Raw genomic sequence first — 19,130 nt, 5'->3', positions numbered from 1 at the left:
TTCCTTTCCTTTCCTTTCCTTTCCTTTTCTTTCCTTTCCTTTCCTTTCCTTCTTTCCTTCCTTCCTTCTTTCCTTCCTTCCTTCCTTCATAGATCTAGCACCTGACTTAAATTGGGTTTTGGTGGGCTTATCTTGTATGCCCTCGTTAATATAATTTGATGTGTAGCATAGCTTTGTAATAACAATCCTGTGTTATTATAGGGTTCTACTTGTAATACTGATAATGTGATTTTAGGAGAATATAAAATAATTGAAGTGCTTGCCAGTTGAGGAACAAATAACAAAATAACTCATGATAATTCGATTGATGTAAGTTTTCCAAAGCTTTTGCCTCACAACAACCCTGTGAACTAGATATTAAAGAAGCAGTTTAGCTACTTTTATTTTTAGATTAACTTTTTCCTATTTATTGAAGCAAGCATGTAGCACCGGATTCTTGTTCTTTACCCCTTTTCCCACAAAGAATATATATTCCTGTGCCCTGGAAGATGTTGTCCAGCTGTTAAAGTCAAGTATCCTCTAAGTGACCCTGGTGTAATCCTTAAATTCATGCCCTTTTCCCAGTAACTGCTTGTTTTTCAGATGGATTCTTAGATAAGGAAAAATCTAGATCTAGTTGATATCTTGAGTTCTTTTCAGCATAATGCTTTCTTTTCCTGTTTGCAGATATACATAAGATGCTTTGATTCATTAAGCTGTTGGAAACTGCCTGACATGAATGAATGGATGGATGAGTGAGTGTGTTAATTTAGATTTTTACTGTGTATAAAAAAGTAGTGGGAATATAAATAAGATATTAAGACAGCCTCTGTTAACAAGGAACTCACATTCTAATAGTGGGGAACAATATAGATGTTTAATTTGTAAGCCCAAAAGAAAGATCTCATGGTTTTTAGGGTACAGCAGCAAGTAGAAGGTAATGCATCTTTTCCAGTGTAATTTCCACTGCTAGGTCATATCATTTTTTTTTTCAATTGAACCACTTGGGGGACAGCTGGGTAGCTCAGTGGATTAAGAGCCAGGCCTAGAGACAGGAGGTTCTGGGTGACCCTGGGCAAGTTACTTGGCCCCTATTGCCTAGCCCTTCTGCCTTGGAACCAATACATAGTATTGATTCTGAGGTGGAAGGTGAGGGTTAATAAAAACAACAACAACAACAACAACAACAACAACAACAACAACAACAACAACAACAACAACAACAACAGCTAAACTGAACCACTTGATAGTGCCAAGGATTTCAATGGTAAAAACTTTCTTTTCTGGGTCTGGAGTAACTGTGACTAAAGCCACAGAAGCAGTTACCAGGCTGCATATCCACAAGGAGTACTTTCAGGGATGATGGTTACACGGGCAAAGCTGGAAGCAGGATGGGTGTTCTTGGGGGTGTTGTCACTCCGGGGTTCTTGAGTTTATCTATAGAGAAAGGGAGAGAGGTAAAAGGTGTAAAAATAGCTAACATTTATATAATGTTTTTTATGTGCCAGGTTCTATGCTAAGGGCTTTACAATTATCATCTTATTTGATCCTTGTGACAAACCTAGGAGGGAAGTAATATTATTATCCTTATTTTACAAACAAGTTAACTGAGACAGAAGTTAATGACTCACCCAGGATCACATAGGTCTTATGCCAGATTTGAACTTGGGTTTTTCTGCCTCCAGGTTTAGTACTCTAACCACTGTACTGCCATGACTCAAAGCCGGGAAAATGTGGATTCAAGTTCTACCTCTGATACGTATTGTCAGTGTGACCTTGGACAAGTCCCATGGCCTCTCAGCATTCTAAACCAGTGATGTCAAACTCAAATAGAAAGAGAGGTCATCAAACCATATATAAGGACCCCTGTGAGCCATGTATTGACTCAGAAAAACCACATGATTCACACACACACATATTACATTAATACATTAGAATGGAGAGGAACCTATGATTTCAGGGAATTCAAGTAAAGGTGCCAGTGTACATTGGCTGAGAAAGTATCCTTTGCTCTGTCTTCAAATTGTGTCTTGCTCTGATCCACCTGACCACCCTTCCCCTTATAGTCAGTGGAGTAAGTTTTTAAGTAGCTGGTAGGAAGTAGGACTGCAAAAGGGAACCTGGAAGTTCATACAAACAAACTGTCCCAGGTATCAAAAGACCATAATTTACAAATTGTATCCTATTTTAATTAGTGGATGGAGTTCTAGACCTGGAGTCAGGAAGACCTGAGTCTCAATCTGGCCTTAGATACTTATTAGCTGTGTGACCCGAGGCAAGTAATTTAACTCTTTGTCTCAGTTTCTTCATCTGTACAATGAATGGAGAAGAAAATGGCAAGCCACTCCAGTGTCTTTACCAAGAAAACCCCAGATGGGGTCATGAAGAGTCAGACATGACTGAAAAATAACTGAGCCACCTGGGCACTTGTTGTCAGGGCCCTTTAGTCTACCCTGCTTGCCAGACAAATTCCAGACCTTCACAGAAAAGACCAGCAGATCACCAAAAGGCGTTGATCATTTCGAGATGACATATACAGATGAACTTTAAAGTTTTACTAACAAGTTGCAGCTGGGTAGCTCAGTGGATAGAGAACCAGGTCCAGAGATGGGAGGTCCTGGGTTCAAATCTGGCCTCAGACACTTCCTAGCTGTGTGACTCTGGGCAAGTCACTTAGCCCTCATTGCCTACCCTTACCACTCTTCTGCCTTGGAACCAATACATGGTATTGATTCTAAGACAGAAGGTAAGGGTTTAAAAAAAAAAAAAGAGGTAAGGATTAAAAAAATTTTTTTTAAGTTTTTCTGACAAATTGGAAATGATTGTTAATAAACTAATCTCAAGGTGGTATAGATAGGAGTTGGTCTATTCCCTCCAAAACCCTTTAAAAATGAGTCCTCAAGCTCCTGTGCCTCTTGAGCATTCTTCATGAGGTCCATGCTTCCTCGGGCTCCCAACTCAATCCATGGTTACACAAGTGGGACACACTCTTTTTCTTTCTCTACCTCCTCTTCCCCAGGCTACCTACCTGCCTCTCTTCATCATTCCATCCACCCACATCCCAGTGCCATCTGCCTCAGTACCCCTTTTGCCACTTGATCCTGTAATCTCTATGCCTTATTAAGCTGTGATTGCAGCCTCACTTCCTGCTGCCATCATAAGCTTTCCTTGCAATTACCCAGTGAATTAGCTATGTCTTCCTCCATTTAATAATTTCATTAATTAAATATCAAATCAGACTCTCTGAAACCTGATAAAAAGCCAAACTAAGCATTCTGGATCAGAGCTGCTTTTGAGCCTCATTCCTTCCTCCAATCTCCCATGACCTAATTTAAATGCTCATTACTACACTTTAACAAGCTAAGATTGCATGCCGCTGACCTTCACTTGGGCTCACCTGGAGAAGCACATAATTCATGGAAAAACCCTGAATGGTTAGATCCTGTCGGTCTGATGATTACATGACAAACAAGAGATTGACTGTGAATAGTGAGGACCAGGACCAGAAGAACATCAAATGACTCTCCTAGGTCATACTCACAGTCTTTCTAGTCCAGGTTTCTGTCTCACAAGGAGATATTTGATTGTCTTCATTCCATCACTAATTGTTAGTTTACTTAATAATTAAATGTGAGAAGTTAATAAGGGCATACTTCAGACATCTCTACTTTCACTAAATTGTTCAGGGTTTGGGAATTTGCCTAAATTCTCTTCCAGGATCTTTTTAACCTCTAAAATGAACAAGTTTCATAAGTTTATTTCATATTGTGTAAATTAGTATTATCTTTTGATTTTTTTTTCATTAAACTACTGTGTTTTTAGTGGCAAGGGAAGCCCTACCATTCTAGTGTCTTAAGGTTTGATAAATCAAGTCTAGGCATAGCTAGATGGTGCAGTTGATAGGGTGCTGGACCTGGATTCAGGAAAACTCATCTTTCTGAGTTCAAATCTGGCCTCAGGCACTTACTGGCTTTGTAACCTTGGGCAAGTCACTTAATCCTGTTTGCCTCAGTTTCCTCATTTGTAAAATGAGCTGGAGAAGGAAATGACAAACCACTGCATTATCTTTGCCAAGAAAACACCTAATGGGATTTTTAGTAAATAAATAAATTAAGGGGGAAAAAAGAAAAGCCCAGATGCAGTCATAAAGAGTCAGACATGACCAAAGTGACTGAAAAGCAACAAAACTAAATTTGGTTCAATCTTTTTCATGATTTTGCAGACTTCAATCATTTCTTCCCTAATCATTCAACTTTAAAGAATGCTCCTTTTCCAAATAATAAATGAATTTAGGTCTCAATGATGAAGGAAATAAAACTCCTTCAAAAAAAGAAATGGAGAGAAAAACAGCAATATCATTCTGACTATATCAGTTCATTCAGAATTAGTATAATGAAATTTTCAAAATGCTTTGCATAGAATCAGAAGAGACCTGAGCTTGAATTCTGCTTGTGATACTTAGTAGCTGTGCTATCTTTGGGAATTCACTCTATTTGTGTGGCCTTTCTTCATATGTAAAATGGGGATATTTCCCAGAATGTCTACCTCAATGGATTACTCTGAGGTTTAAATAAAATAATGTATGTAAAGTGCTTTTAAACTAAAAGTGCTGTATAAAAGTCAGCTGTTTTTACTGTAAATATAGGGAATTACCTTGGGGATGGTACATAGTAAGAGCAACTTCTAAGAAAAGGCAGGTAAAAGTTAGCCAGTCATAGATTTGGAACTGGGAGGAACCTTAGAGATTATCTAATCATCTAGACAAAATCCCAAGTATTTCTTAAGAACGTGCTAACTTTTTTCAGCCCCTACAGAGATAATTTTCATGTTTAGTCACAGATATAGAAGAAATATAAACGAAAATTAATCAATTGTTAAAATATACCAAGCTCTTTTAAAATTGGCAGTGATGTAAACTCTCTAATAGGGTCCATGATAACATATTTCCCCCATCCACTAAAGAACTTTATTTGATTTTCATCAATTCCACAAGTATTGTATTTCTATTATATTTGGAACACAGCACTAAGTACTATGAAAGACTTAGAAAATAAAGATAAAGTTCCTACCCATAAGGAGCATTGAATTTTGTTGAGGAGAAGACTGTGATGTGCCACACAATGCAAGATGATAGATACATTATTGAGGGCAAAGGTGAGGATATAGACAGTAAGTATTATAGGAGTACAGAGAAGAAAGAAATTAGTATGGTCTCCATAGGCAGAGGTTTAAGGGAAAAGGTGAAGGACAGGTAGAATCAAGATTGGGAGGAGAATAGGCTCTCTAAGGCAGTAGTTCTGAGGACCATTAAAGGTCTATAAAGATTCTTCAACCATGAGAGCAATATTGTAATGATAATCAACTCTAATTAATAAAATAATTTAAGACCCATGTTGGAAAATGCTCTCCACCTCCAGAGAGAAAACTAATGGACTCTGAGGGCAAATTGTAGCATATTTTTTCAATTTTCATAATTTAACAATTTTTTGTTTTTTATTAAATATTTCTCAATTACATATAAAATTTTAACATTCATTTTAAGAAGTACTCCAAACTTTATTTTTAATTTTATTTTTTCCTGATTACATCTAAAAACAATTTTTAACATTAATTTAAAAAAAATTTCAGCTCCAAAATTTTCCCTCCTTTCCACACTCCGCACCATTCTCCCTCTCTTGAGATGGTAAGCAATTTTGTATAGGTTTTACATGTACAATCATTAACATTCATTTAAAAACTTTTTTTGAATTCCAAACTCTCTTTTTCTCTCTCACCTCTTTCCTTCCTTTAGAAGACAAACAATATTATTTTGATTATATATGTGAAATCATATAAAACATTTCCATATTAGCCATGCTACAAAGAAAACAAAGGCCAACTTCTCTACCAGCAAAAAACCCCCAAGAATAACAAAATAAAAAAGTGTTTCAATATACATTCAGAATTCAATGATTCTTTTTGGTGGTAGAAAGCATTTTTCATCATGGGTTATTGAGGATCATTGTCTTGATCAGAATAGCTAAATCTTTCATAATTGATCATCTTTACAATATTGCTGTTACTATATAAAATATTCATTTCACTTTGCATCAGTTCATTTGTCTTCCCAGGTTTTTCTGAAACCACCCCTTTCATTGTTTCTTACACCACAATCATATTCCATCACAATCATTACCACAACTTATTTAGCCATTCCCCAATTGATGAGTATCCTCTTAATTTCCAAGTCTTTGCCACCACAAAAAGAGCTGATATAAATATTTTTGTATGAATAAGTCCTTTTCCCTTTTCTTTGATTTCATTAGGATGTAGACCCTGTAGTAGTATTCCTAGGTTAAAAGAGGTGCACAGTTTTATAATCCTTTGGGTATATTTCCAAATTGTTCTCCAGAACAATTGGATTTGGTCACAACTTCAGCAACAGTGCATTTGTGTCTCAGTTTTTCCATATCTCCTCTAGCATATATTGTTTGCCTTTTTTGTTATGTTAGCAAATCTGATGGTTGTAAGGTGATACCTCAAAGTTGTTTTAATTTAAATTTATCTTGAATCAGTAGTGATTTATAGCATTTTTATGTGACTATTTTATTTCTTTAATTTCTTCTTCTGAAAACTCCTTTTTGCATCATTGAAACATTTATCAACTGAAGAATGGCTCTTATTTTGTAAATTTGGCTCAGTTCTCTATGAGAAATTGATAAATGAGGCCTTTATCAGAGAAAGTTGCTGTGAAAAAAATTTCTCCTAGTTTCCCATTTTCTTTCTAATTTTTGCTGCATTAGTTTTACCTGTGCAAAAGCTTTTTAGTTTCATATAATCAACACTACCCACTTTATATTCCATAATACTCCCTATGTCTTGTTTGGTCATAAACTCTCCTCTTATCCATAGATAAGTCCTGGATCATTGCATTGCTGCTAGTAGAAAAGTCTATCACATTTGATTGTGCCATAATGTATCAGTCTCTGTGTACTATGTTCTCCTAGTTCTGCTCCTTTCATTCTGCATCAATTCCTGGAGGACTTTCCAGTTCACTTGGAATTCCTCCAATTCATTATTTCTTTCAGCGCAATAATATTCCATTACCATCAGATACCACAATTTGTTTAGCCATTCCCAATTGATGGACACCCCCTCATTTTCCAATTATTTTGCCACCAAAAAGAGTGTGACTATGAATATTTTTGTACAAGTCTTTTTACTTATGATCTCTTTAGGGTAAAAAACCCAGCAGTAGTATGACTTTACCAAAGGGTAGGCATTCTTTTAAAGTCTTTCATGCATAATCCCAAATTGCTCTCCAGAATGCTTGGACCATTTCACAACTCCACCAGCGATGCATTAAAACCCTGATTTTGCCACATCCCTTCCAACATTTATTATTTTTCTTTGCTTGCCATACTGACCACTCTGCTAGGTGTGAGATGGTACCTCAGCATTGTTTTGATGTGCATTTCTCTAATCAGGAGGTATTTAGAACACTTTTTCATGTATTTATTGATAGTTTTGATTTCATTATTTGAAAACTGCCTAGTCATATCCCTTGACCATTTGTCAGTTGGGGAATGGCTTGATTTTTTTGTAAATTTGGCTTAGTTCCTTATATATTTGGGATGTTAAACCTTTGTCAGAGAGTTTTGTTATAAAATTTTTTCCCCCAGTTCATTGCTTTCCTTCTAAAAAAATATGGAACACTTCATAAATTTGCATGTCATCTTTGAGCAGGGACCATCTTCTGTTTTGTTCCAATTTTAGCATATGTACTGCTGAAGGAAGCCGAAGCAAACATGTACATTTTTTCAGAAATACAGATTTTTTTCACTTTATTTTTCTTAGTTTTCTTCCCAAATGTGGCTAATATATAATTTATTTTGTAAGTTTATGGACTGATTTTCCTAGGACTTATGTTAGGGAACCCTCAACCCTTTTTAGTTCTAGAGCTTTCTATTTTTTTTTAGTTTCTTTCTATTTATCCTTTATTATAGCTTGCTTTATTTGTTTGCATGTTGTTTCTCCCACTAAATTGTAAGCTCCTTGAGGATAAGATAGAAAAGACTATCTTTTGTCTCTTTTTGTATTCCTAGCACTTAGCACAGTGATGGAACTTAGCAAATATTTATTTATTTGTTTGTTTGTTTTTTAAGCCCTTACCTTCCATCTTGGAGTCTATACTGTGTTTTGGCTCCAAGGCAGAAGAGTGGTAAGGGCTAGGCAATGAGAGTTAAGTGACTTGCCCAGGGTCACATAGTTGGGAAGTGTCTGAGGCCAGATTTGAACCTAGGACCTCCTGTCTCTGGTCCTGGCTCTCAATCCACTGAGCTACCCAGCTGCCCCCAGTAAACATTTATTGATTGATTCATTATTATTTGGCAGATTATTTTCATTTCTGGCTTCCATGAATATTTAAATATGGAATTCCTTATTCCATCTCTTACAAAGCAGTGCCATTTATGTATGGTGGCAAGTAAGCATGTTTATACAGTGATTCCCAAAGTGGGCACCACCACCCCCTGGTGGGTGCTGCAGCAATCCAGGAGAGCAGTGATGGCTACAGGTGCATTTGGGGTCAGTGAATAACTGTAAGGGGGTGGTGATTGTATGTGACAGGGGGCGCTAGGTAATATTTTTTCTGGAAAGGGGGTGGTAGCCCAAAAAAGTTTGGGAAACACTGATATAGATCACCCATGGAGTCTTTTTGCTACCAAAGAGCAATCTTAGTTAAGAGAATGAAATATTAACAATTGATAAAGGTAATAAATCCCTCATCTACCCCATAGCCCCCCCCCCACTTCCACCACTACCATAGTTTTAACCATAGTCTGGGAAGAAATTCTTTCCCCTGCAACTACATATTAAAAAGAATCAAGGCTAAACAATAAGTCTTAAAATTATGCTTCAGCCTACTCCATTGGGGCTTAAGAAAAATACACTGTTAGAGAAAATGTCAGCTTGGATGATTATAGGAGCTGGGGAATGTGGAGAATTAAGAAGGGAATAAGCCTAAGAATCAAAAAGTTCTAGATTTAAATACCAATTCTGGTCATTTATAAATTGTGCAACAGATGACAAAATTAATAGACTGAATAGACTTAATTGCAGGAAAACAATCATAGAAACTGAAACTAGAAGTCATTGGAACAAAAATAGTCCTCAGAAACCATCTAATTCATGGTCCTCATTTTGGAGATGAGGAAAATGATGCCCAGAAATGGGTTGGGATTTTTTCAAGATCACATTTTCAGTAGGCATCAGAATAGGTTTTGAACCTAGGCCTTCTTACTACTTCTTCTAAAATAAAACCCTTACCTTCTGTCTTAGAAACAATAGTTTGGGGGGGCAGCTGGGTGGCTTAGTGCATTGAGAGCCAGGCCTATTGTTTATTTTTTTTTTTGAAGCCCTTAACTACCATCTTAGAATCAATACTCTGTATTGGTTCTAAGGCAGAGGAGTGATAAGGGCCAGGCAATGGGAGCCAAGTGACTTGTCCAGGGTCACACAGCTAGGAAGTGTCAGAGGCCAGATTTGAACTCAGGACTTCCCATCTCTAGGCCTGGCTCTCAATCCGTTGAGCCACCTATCTGCCCTCCCCTAATTTCTAATCCAATGTTTTCCCTGCACCCCCATTAACTCTTTTTGACCCATCTTTCCAGACTGATCAAGTATTTTAACACGATCTAGATTGTGCCTATCTCAAATGATACACATACTTACATTTAAATATGAGTAAATGTGGCTTCTAGAGAGAATTAGAAAACTTATGGGAAGTCACATCTAGCAAAACAATGAATTCCTCGAGTGAAAATCCAAGTCAAGAAGAGCCACAGAGTTGTTCTTTTGTTTCCCATCTTCTCTACCCCCCTCCCCCCCCCCAAAGAAACTATGTATATTTATCCAACTTACTCTAAGATTATCCTGGAACAGGAGAAGTGGTTAAGTGTTTATGTTATGAGAACTTGTCTGCATATAATGTAAACAAAGGAAGTTTGAGATGTCAGCAAAGCTGAAATGGAAAAGACCAAGTGGTAAAAGTTGCTAATTGAGTGTCTGTAGAGATGGCAACAAAACAAGTGTTTAATTGGTAGGTGCCACTGACACACTTAAAAATAAGATTTGCACTGGACAAGTCTTCTTACACCTTACTTTCCTCTAGCACTCTGCCATGCCATGACAATGGCCACCATGCTGTTTTATTGTACAAGATACTCCATCTTCCTGCTCCTGGGTATTTTCACTGGTTTTCCTCATGTCATTGCTAAAATCATACCCTCTGCAAATAGCCCTGATCCCCCTTAATGCTAGTGCCTTTCCTTTGTTAATGATCTTCAATTTATCCTATATCATTTTTTAAAACTCTTACCCTCTTTTTTAGTATTGAGTATCTAAGTGTCAGTTCTAAGATAGAAGGACAGCAAGGGCTAGGTAATCAGGGGTAAAGTGACCTGCCCTGGGGCCATACAGCTAGGAAGTGTCTGAAACCATATTTGAATCCAGATTGTCTTGATGCCAGGTCTGGTGCTCTATCCACTGTGCTACCTAGTGGCCCCTTATCCTATATCTGTATCTATTCCTATATCCTATATCTATCTTGTTTGTAAATAATTTTCATCTTGTCTCTCCCATTAAACTGTGAGCTTCTTGAGGGCAGGGATTTTTTTTTGTCTTTGTGTCAATGTCTGGCACGTACTAGGCACTTAATAAATGTCAGTTGGCTTGATTTAACAAACTCCAATTTACATAATGGAGTATTGATTGTACCACCTGTCCAAGGGATACTGTTGACAGAAGGTGGGGGGAATAGTAAGCTGATCATGTGATATGAAGATAGTGATCAGTATATTTGGCTTTGGAAATTACAGGTTGGCGCTCCCCCTTTTCTCTGTGATGTGCTCCAAATGCTGCAGAAGGAGGAAGAACAGTGTCTTCACGAACTGTCAAAAGAATGGAAGAACAACTCTGAAAATGAGCAGCCTCTATCAGGTACAGGGCAAACCTTTGTTGTATTAGTCTTCTGCATTTAGTCAGTTCATTGACTCCATGTAGGTGATTTATCCAAATGGACATTATTCTGATCAAGGAATCCTCCTTGTAGTCTTTAAGGATGCAGTTGGATGATCTATATGTATCCTGCAAATCAGATAATGCCTAGTGCTCTGTTCACACAGCTTGCAGAGGTGCAGCCTGTTTATTTCATAATCCAACTTCTGCACACACATTCCCACTAATGGGGCAGCTAGGTGATTCAGTGTATAGAAAGCCAAGCCTAGGGATGAGAGGTCCTGGGTTCAAATCTGGCCTCAGACACTTCCTAGCTGTGTGACCTTGGGCAAGTCACTTAACCTCCATTTCCTTGCCCTTATTGCTCTTCTGCCTTGGAACTAATACATGGCATTGATACTAAAATGGAAGGTAAAGGTAAAAAAAATCCCACTAAATTGATGATTTCAACAAAAGAAAAGGAAAAAAAAGAAAGATCTTCCATCCAACATAACCGCTTCCATATCACAACACCACTGCCATGCCAACCAAAATCTGGATAGAGATATTTTTATCAGGTGTAAAAATAAGGTGTTAATGTGGTAGAGCCTGCCCCTATTCCAATATATGTAAAATAGAATAAGAGCCAGCTTGGGTAATTATAGGAGACAGAGATTGGATGGAGTTCTGGACTTGTGGTCGGGAAGTCCTAAATTCAGATCTCTCTTCTGATATTAGATGTGTAACCATGGACAAGCCATTAATTTCTCTGTCCATCAGTTTTTTCATCAGTAAAGTGGGAAGAATAATTATCTCAGAGTGTTGGTGTGAGACCCAAATGAGATCTATGTGAGACACATTATGAACTTTAAAGCTGCTAATGCCCTCTCTTCCTCCAGTTAATTTGTATTTATTTTAAAAATATATTTTGTACATATTTAGATATATAAGGACTATTTCCTTTACAAAATGTAACTTTGAGATCAGAGAGTTTTATAATTGTCTTTGCTTCCCCTAGCACCCAGCACAGAGCCTGGCTCATAGTGGGTGTTATATAAATAGCATAAATGCCAGTTATTGTTCTTCTACTAACAAAATAACATACTGGAGTTTATCAATAATCTGAGAATTTTGTCTTTGATATTTACTAGCTGTGTGACAATGGATGTTACTTCATTATTTTGAGTCTCATTTTTCTCATCTGTAAAATGAGGTTAAGAATATTTGTACTTTATAAAGATGTTGCAAAGCTCAAATGTAATAACATATGTAAAGTGCTTTACAAATTTTAAAGCATTATATAAATGCTGATTAATATTAGTTTGGCAGATAGGTGGTACAGTAGATTGAGTGCTGGACCTGGAATCAGGAAGACTCATCTTCCGGAGTTCACATCTGACCTCAGCCACTTACTAACTATGTAATCCTGGGTGTGTCATTTTATCCTGTTTATCTTGTTTTTTTTTTTTTTTTAATATATAAAATGAGCTGGAGAAGAAAATAACAAACCACTATCTTCACCCAAATGGGGTCCTAGAGAGGCAGACATGACTGAACAACAATATTAGTTTGATACATCAGGAATGTGAGTTTGAGAAGGAATACATCCCCTTACCAGGCAGGAAGAAGGGGTGCAATGTCCCTCTTCAGCTCGCTCCCATACTCAGTTACAATATCCTCGGATATTTTATGAAATTTATGAAAATTGTCTGAGCCCCAGACCTTCCCAGAAAAAAAAGTAACTGAGGGAGTGATAGACAAAGAAAAATCCAGATGTTTTTCTGCTTCTTCAGATGTGACATGGCATGAGAACATCTAAGATAGATACCCAAATAGTTGATAGATGGGGTCTAGTCCCCTTGTTTTAGACATCACAGAATAAACTGCTCAGAACTAGACCATTTGGAGAGGGTATTTGTGGGGAAATAGGATGCTACAGGAAGGATCAAGGAAAGCGGGTTAATATTTGAACTCCAGAAAAGTCACAGGAAGTCCCAATTATGGAGCTGTCACTGAGTCCAGGCACACTTATCACAAATAAAAAATTAATTCTTCTCCTATTCTAGGTTGTTTAGTTTTGCCCAAGGCCTTTCTCCTTTTTTGTGAACTTCTCAGGGCCACCCTAATAATTACTTGGCTGGCTATGCTGGGCAATTTATTACCTTTCCCCAGAGCAAACACAGGAAGCCTTCTGGGTCCCTCTAGTCTCTTCAATGCAGGGTGTCATAATTCAACTCAATTCAGGTTGACAAATACTTTTTGTGTGTATAGTAATGCACTGTCCTAGGTGCTGGGAACACAAAAATGAAAGAAGACATTGTTCCTGGCTTCAAGAATCTTACATCAGCTTGCATTAATATTGTAAAAAAGCAGCTAGGTGGAGGAAGATAGGTAGCACAATGGATAAAGCACCAGACCTAGAGACAGGTGGACCTGAGTTATGAAGGTCTTTCAATGTCCAAAAGAGGATTTTATATTTGATTCTGAAGATAATAGGGAGCTATTGGAGTTTATTGAATGGGGGGGGGGGAGGAAGAGAAGAGTGTAATATGGTCAGACTCACATTTTAGGAAGATCAAAATAAGAAATATTGGGTGGATAATTAAGTAGAGACTAGAGAGGAGATGGTACAGATGTAAAAACAGGTAGAATTTAGAAAATTATTGGATATAGAAAGTGAAGAAAAGAAGGATTTTTAAAAAGTACTTTAAGTGAGGGTAGCCAGGTTGCTCAGTGGATTGAGAGCCAGGCTCAGAGATGGGAGGTTCTGGACTTAATTCAGAGCTCAGATAACTTCCTAGTTGTGTGACCTGGAACAAATCACTTAACCTCCATTGTCTAGCTCTTACTGCTCTTCTACCTTGAAACCCATACACAGTATTGATTCTAAGAGAAGGTAAGGGTTAAAAAAGAAAAGAACAACTGCTTGAACACATGGGCTGATGGGAATATTATTGGGGATGTAGACACTAAATGATAACTCTAGTCCAACTATAAATAATATGGAATTAGGTCTTGATCAATGATACATGTAAAACCCAGTGGAATTGTGTGTCAGCTAAGGGGGGTTAGGAGGATTCGGGGGAGAGGGAAAGAACATGAAACATGTAACTATGGGAAAATATTCTAAATAAAAATTTTTTTTAAAATAAAGAAAGAAAAAAGAAAAGAAAAGAAAGTACTTGATAGTATCATAGGTAGAAATATGGAAGTTAGAAGGGAGTTGGTTTCTTGGAGAAGTAATGATTCTGGTTTCATACACCTGGAATTTTTTATATATTCCATATATAACTATGGAAAATCCAAGTAGAGATATCTAACAGGCAGGTGAAGATTCAGAACTGTGGTTCAGATTAGCTACTGGGGGTAGAGATAGAGATTTGGGATTCATCAATACAGAGCATCATGGTAAGATTGATATGGGAGCTAGTATAAAGATCAAAGAGAAGAAAAAGAAGCCCAAGAACAAAGCCTTGGGAGTCATCTTTACTTTGCGTGGGAAGAAGGTGAGGAGTCAATAAAGGAGCCCAGAAGAGTGCAGGCAAAAGGATAAGTAGAGAATCAGCAAAGTACAGTGTCAAAAGAATGAAAGAGAAGAGCTTTAAGAAGAAAACATTGGTCAACAGGCTTGAATACTTCAGAAAGTCAAGGAGGATGAAGACTGAAAAAAGTCTCGGCAAGGGAGTGGTTGCTAATCTAACCCTGGAGAAGGCATGACCTTGACCAAAGGCAGGTGGATAGGTGATGAGGAATGAATTCACAGTGAGAAAGTTGATACAGTGACTTTAGATTATATAAAATATAATAGTTAATAAATATTATACTTGTTTTATAGTAATTATGCTATATCAATATGCAATATAACAAATAATATTTATATTGATATATTAATAATATATACAATAATTAATAAAATAAAAATAAGTTTAGCAGTGAAATGGAAGAAAAATATTGGTTGATATCTTGAAGGGGTAAAAAAGATAAAGGAAATTTTTTTGAAAGTATGGGGTATTTTTGTGGGTTGATCAGAAGAAACTAGAGGAGGGAAAAACTTGACATGCAGGAAGAGAAAGGAAAGATGAATGGAGCAAGGAGAAGGCAGAAAGCGATCAGATCAAAGGAATGACTGAATAAATTAGTTTTGGCAAGAAGGAGGGCCAGCCTTATCTTCTGGGACCTTGAGAAGGAGGAGAGAATAGGAAGAAACATTTAGAGCAGTGATGAGCAAACTTTTTAAAGAGGGGGCCAAAGGAAAGGAAATGCTCATCTGTCAGTCTGTTTCTAAGGCAACTCTTTCGAAGTTTCATTGTATTGTATCCTACTCATTGTATTCATCAGATTAGGAATAATGTCAAGTGGCTGGTTAAAACATTTCAGGGGACCACATCTGGCCTGCGGGCTATAGTTTGCCCATCACTGATTTAAAGGGTTGAAAAGGAGGAGAAGTAGAGTTAAGGGAGGTCATATTAGATGGCCTTCATCCTTTTTTTCTAAGTGGGAGGATGAATGCCTTCTGCTCAGAGTAGAGATGAAGATGGGCCCTAAAGTACCTATAATAGCAATTGTGATAGGTAATCAATGAAGATGTAAGAGGTAATCAATCAGAGGAAAATAAAGCTTGCCATGCAATGACGAGAGCCCAGTTAGGGATAGATAGGATAATTGTATAATTGTTACCCATCCTCCATATAGCACAAGTTTGACTCTGTCCCCCCATGTTCAAGGAACACCAGTGGTTCTCTCTTGGCTCTGGGCCAAGGATGTTTAATTTTTGTTTGTTTGTTTGTTTTATCATGACCCCTTTGGCAGTCTATCAAAGCCATATACCCCTTCTCAGAATATTATTTTAAAATACATAAGGTTCAAATGCACAGGATCATAAAGAGAACAAATTATACTGAAATTTGGTTATAAGGTATTCTTTAAAGTTCACAGACTCCCAAATTAAGAATCTCTACCTAGGATAAAAAATAAACTCCTAAATTTGTCTCTTAAAACTTTTCACAAGGTGGTTCTGGCTTGCTCTTCCAGGCTTATGGTACATCATTTTCCCCTTCATAAACTCTATATTCTAGCCAAACTAACCTGTTTGTTGTTCCCTATACATAACATTCCATCTCCTCTCTCTGAGATTTGACATTGGCTATCCCAATGCCTGAAATTGACCCTCTTTTACCTTTCATTCATAGAATCCCTGGCATTGGTCAAAGCTCAGCTCCTACCCTACCTCCTAGAGTAAGCTTAACCTGATCCTCTCAGCTGCAAGGGCTTCTTTCCAAGAATTATTTTTTCTCTGTTTTACTATATAACTGTTTGTGTATCCAGTTTTCCCCAACAGAATGTAAACTCCGTTAGGGAAGGAACTCTTTGATTTTGTCTTTCGTATTCCTAATTTTGTATTCCCAAGACAAGCCCAGTGCTTGATACACAGTAGGAACATATGAGATGTCATAACAGGTGAACTGAAATCATCCAGTTATACCGGTCGCATGACTTCCAAGCCAATGGCATCTTAGAAGTTTAAATGAAGAAAGATGATTGTCTAAGTTTGGGGTTTCACAGGACAGAAAACCTAAAGAAGAAAAAGAGAAGAATTCCTATGATGTTAAGTAGCTGCTCATTGGTTCAAGCTTTGACATGAAAGACTAGAAAGACAGAATGAGGGTGATGGATGGATGGGGAAAATAGAAGATAATCAAGAGGGATTTACAGAGTTAGGACAGACTAGCTGCCTTTGGATTTCTCCTTGGAAGAGAATGTCTTCCCTTGCCCCTGATCTAAAGTTGTTCTGGTTGTGACAAGACAGGATTTTCTCAAAGGTATAGCAAGAAAATGGTAAAATTGGAGACTTCCGGTTAAGATGGCGTCAGAGTAAGGAGCAGTTGCTCAATCTCTCCTGACCAAAGCATACAGGACTCCTCAAGGGGAAAATAAAAATGAGTCCAGAAGAACGAAGGAACCCTACAACAGGGCGCAGCATTGAAGGTACGCAGAATCGGGGCATTTCCACGCTATAAAGGGGTGAAACAGCTCTCACTAAAACGCGAGAGAAAGAAGCCCCTCCCCCACCCCCCACACTGCACACCTCGCACAACTCCAATGCACAAGTGTGAAAACAGGACTGGGGCAACCAGATAATCACTGGCAGCCCCAGGGCTTGTACCTGTGTGCTGCAAGAGGAGGGACCCCAAGTGCTGGGGGCGAGCACGGACTTTACCCAAGCTTCCACATGGGTGAAGGCACCGCCTCAGGCCAGGACAAAGGCCTCTAAAACACAGCCTTTCCCAAGTGCTGAAGGCATTGCCTCAGGTGCGAATAAAGATCTCCAGCCCATGGACTTTCACTACCTTCTGCCTGGGTGAAGGCAGTGCCCTAAGAGCATCTGCTCAGGCAAAGGCAGTGCCCTAGGCTTGAATAACTATCTCCAGCCCAGGCTTGGACCTCCAGTGAGGACCCGGTGCTGACCGGAGATTGGCAGTGGAAGCAGACCCAAAGACTGCTGAAGGAACCTCGGGCAGAGGGGTAGACCGGGAACTACCAGGAGGCCTGACCCCGAGGACAAGGAGACCAGAGCCCCCGGGAGCTTGCAAGGCGCAGGCAGACCCTGAGTGCAAAGACAAAGCTGAAAAGGGGCGGGGCTAACAATGGCCAGCAATAAGGAAGTCCAGAAGAAAAAGACTATCAAGAGAAACTCTGGAACACTCGACAACTTCTACACAGAGAAAATCCAGACAACAGAGGAGGGAAAACAAAAATCCAAACCTCCCCCAAAAAATGAAAGCTGGTCACAAGCTATGGAAGAGTTTAAAAATGAAATGCTGAGGAAGATGGAAGAAATCTGGCAAGAAAATAACAGTTTAAAAGGCAGAATTTCGCAATTGGAAAGTGAGACAAGTCAACTGAAGGCCAAAAATGACCAGATTGAAAAGGAAAACCAAAAAATTATAGCCGAAAACCAAAACATTAAAGCCGAAAACCAGTCCTTAAAGGCTAGAATCGAACAATTAGAAACCAATGATCTCTCAAGACAACAAGAACAAATAAAACAAAGTCAAAAGACTGATAAAATAGAAGGAAACATGAAATATCTCAATGAGAGAGTGACAGACCAAGAAAACCGGTCTAGAAGAGACAACTTGGGAATCATTGGTCTTCCAGAAAAGGCAGAAATTAATAGGAACTTGGACTCCATACTTAAAGAAATTATTCAGCAAAATTGCCCTGAAGTTCTACAACAAGAGGGCAATATAGACATTGAAAGGATCCATAGAACACCCTCTACACTGGACCCAGAAAAGTCAACACCCAGAAATATAATAGCGAAATTGAAGAGCTTTTAAGTTAAAGAAAAAATCTTACAAGAAGCCAGAAAGAGACAATTCAAATATCAAGGAGCACCAATAAGGATCACACAGGATCTGGCAGCCTCAACGCTAAAAGAACGCAAGGCTTGGAATACAATATTCAGAAAGGCAAGAGAGCTGGGCCTGCAACCATGAATCAACTACCCAGCGAAACTAACCATATACTTTCAGGAAAAAGTATGGGCATTCAACAAAATTGAAGAATTCCAAGTTTTTGCACAAAAGAGACTGGGACTAAATGGAAAGTTTGACACTCAACCACAAATATCAAGAGAAAGATGAAAAGGTAAATAAGAAACAGAGGGAAAAGAAAGAAAACTCATAGTCTTTTAAGCTTGACTCTTTAAAGGCATAAATAAGATCTAATTATCTGTATTACTAGGTGGAGAAATGCTATGTATAATTCTCTGTAGTGAACTCTATACACTATTATAATATTCACTATGATAGCAACCAGAAGAATAATTCATATGGAGAGGACAGGATACTAAATGGTCTAAGAAGACATGGGGGGTGGGAAAGAGGGGGGGAATAGTAGGGGACACCAAGAAAAATCCGAGTAAATAAGAAAAATAAGATATTCTATTACACACAAAGAGGGCATGGGGAGGGGAGGGGATAAATAATACCATAAGAAGGAAAGGAAGAGAGCATAATCAAACCTTACTCTCAGTGTAATCAACCCGGAGAAGGAAGAGTAGCTTTATTATCCATTCAGATAAAAAACTCTATCTAACCCTACTGAGAAAGTCAGAAGGGATAAACCAAAGGGAGCAGGGGAGTGGGGAGGCCAAAAAAGGGAGGGGAGAAGAA

At 38.2% G+C, this 19,130-nt stretch overlaps 1 protein-coding gene and 1 pseudogene across 1 annotated transcript in view; one reads left to right on the top strand and one right to left on the bottom strand.

Moving 5' to 3' along the window:
* The window catches only part of SCTR (secretin receptor), a 105,708-nt gene that overhangs the window by 7,107 nt on the left and 79,471 nt on the right, over nucleotides 1-19,130 (top strand). Inside the window, exon 2 of the mRNA XM_044669139.1 lies at nucleotides 10,836-10,956. Coding sequence (XP_044525074.1) covers nucleotides 10,836-10,956 — 121 coding nt within the window. The remainder of the gene's footprint in view (nucleotides 1-10,835; nucleotides 10,957-19,130) is intronic.
* On the bottom strand, nucleotides 7,660-7,754 carry LOC123243411 (annotated as a pseudogene).

Source organism: Gracilinanus agilis, chromosome 3 (genome assembly GCF_016433145.1).
Source record: "Gracilinanus agilis isolate LMUSP501 chromosome 3, AgileGrace, whole genome shotgun sequence".
NCBI classification, from domain to species: domain Eukaryota; kingdom Metazoa; phylum Chordata; class Mammalia; order Didelphimorphia; family Didelphidae; genus Gracilinanus; species Gracilinanus agilis.
The sequence above is the reverse complement of the archived record's forward strand: the minus strand, read 5'-3'. Positions and strand labels throughout refer to the sequence as shown.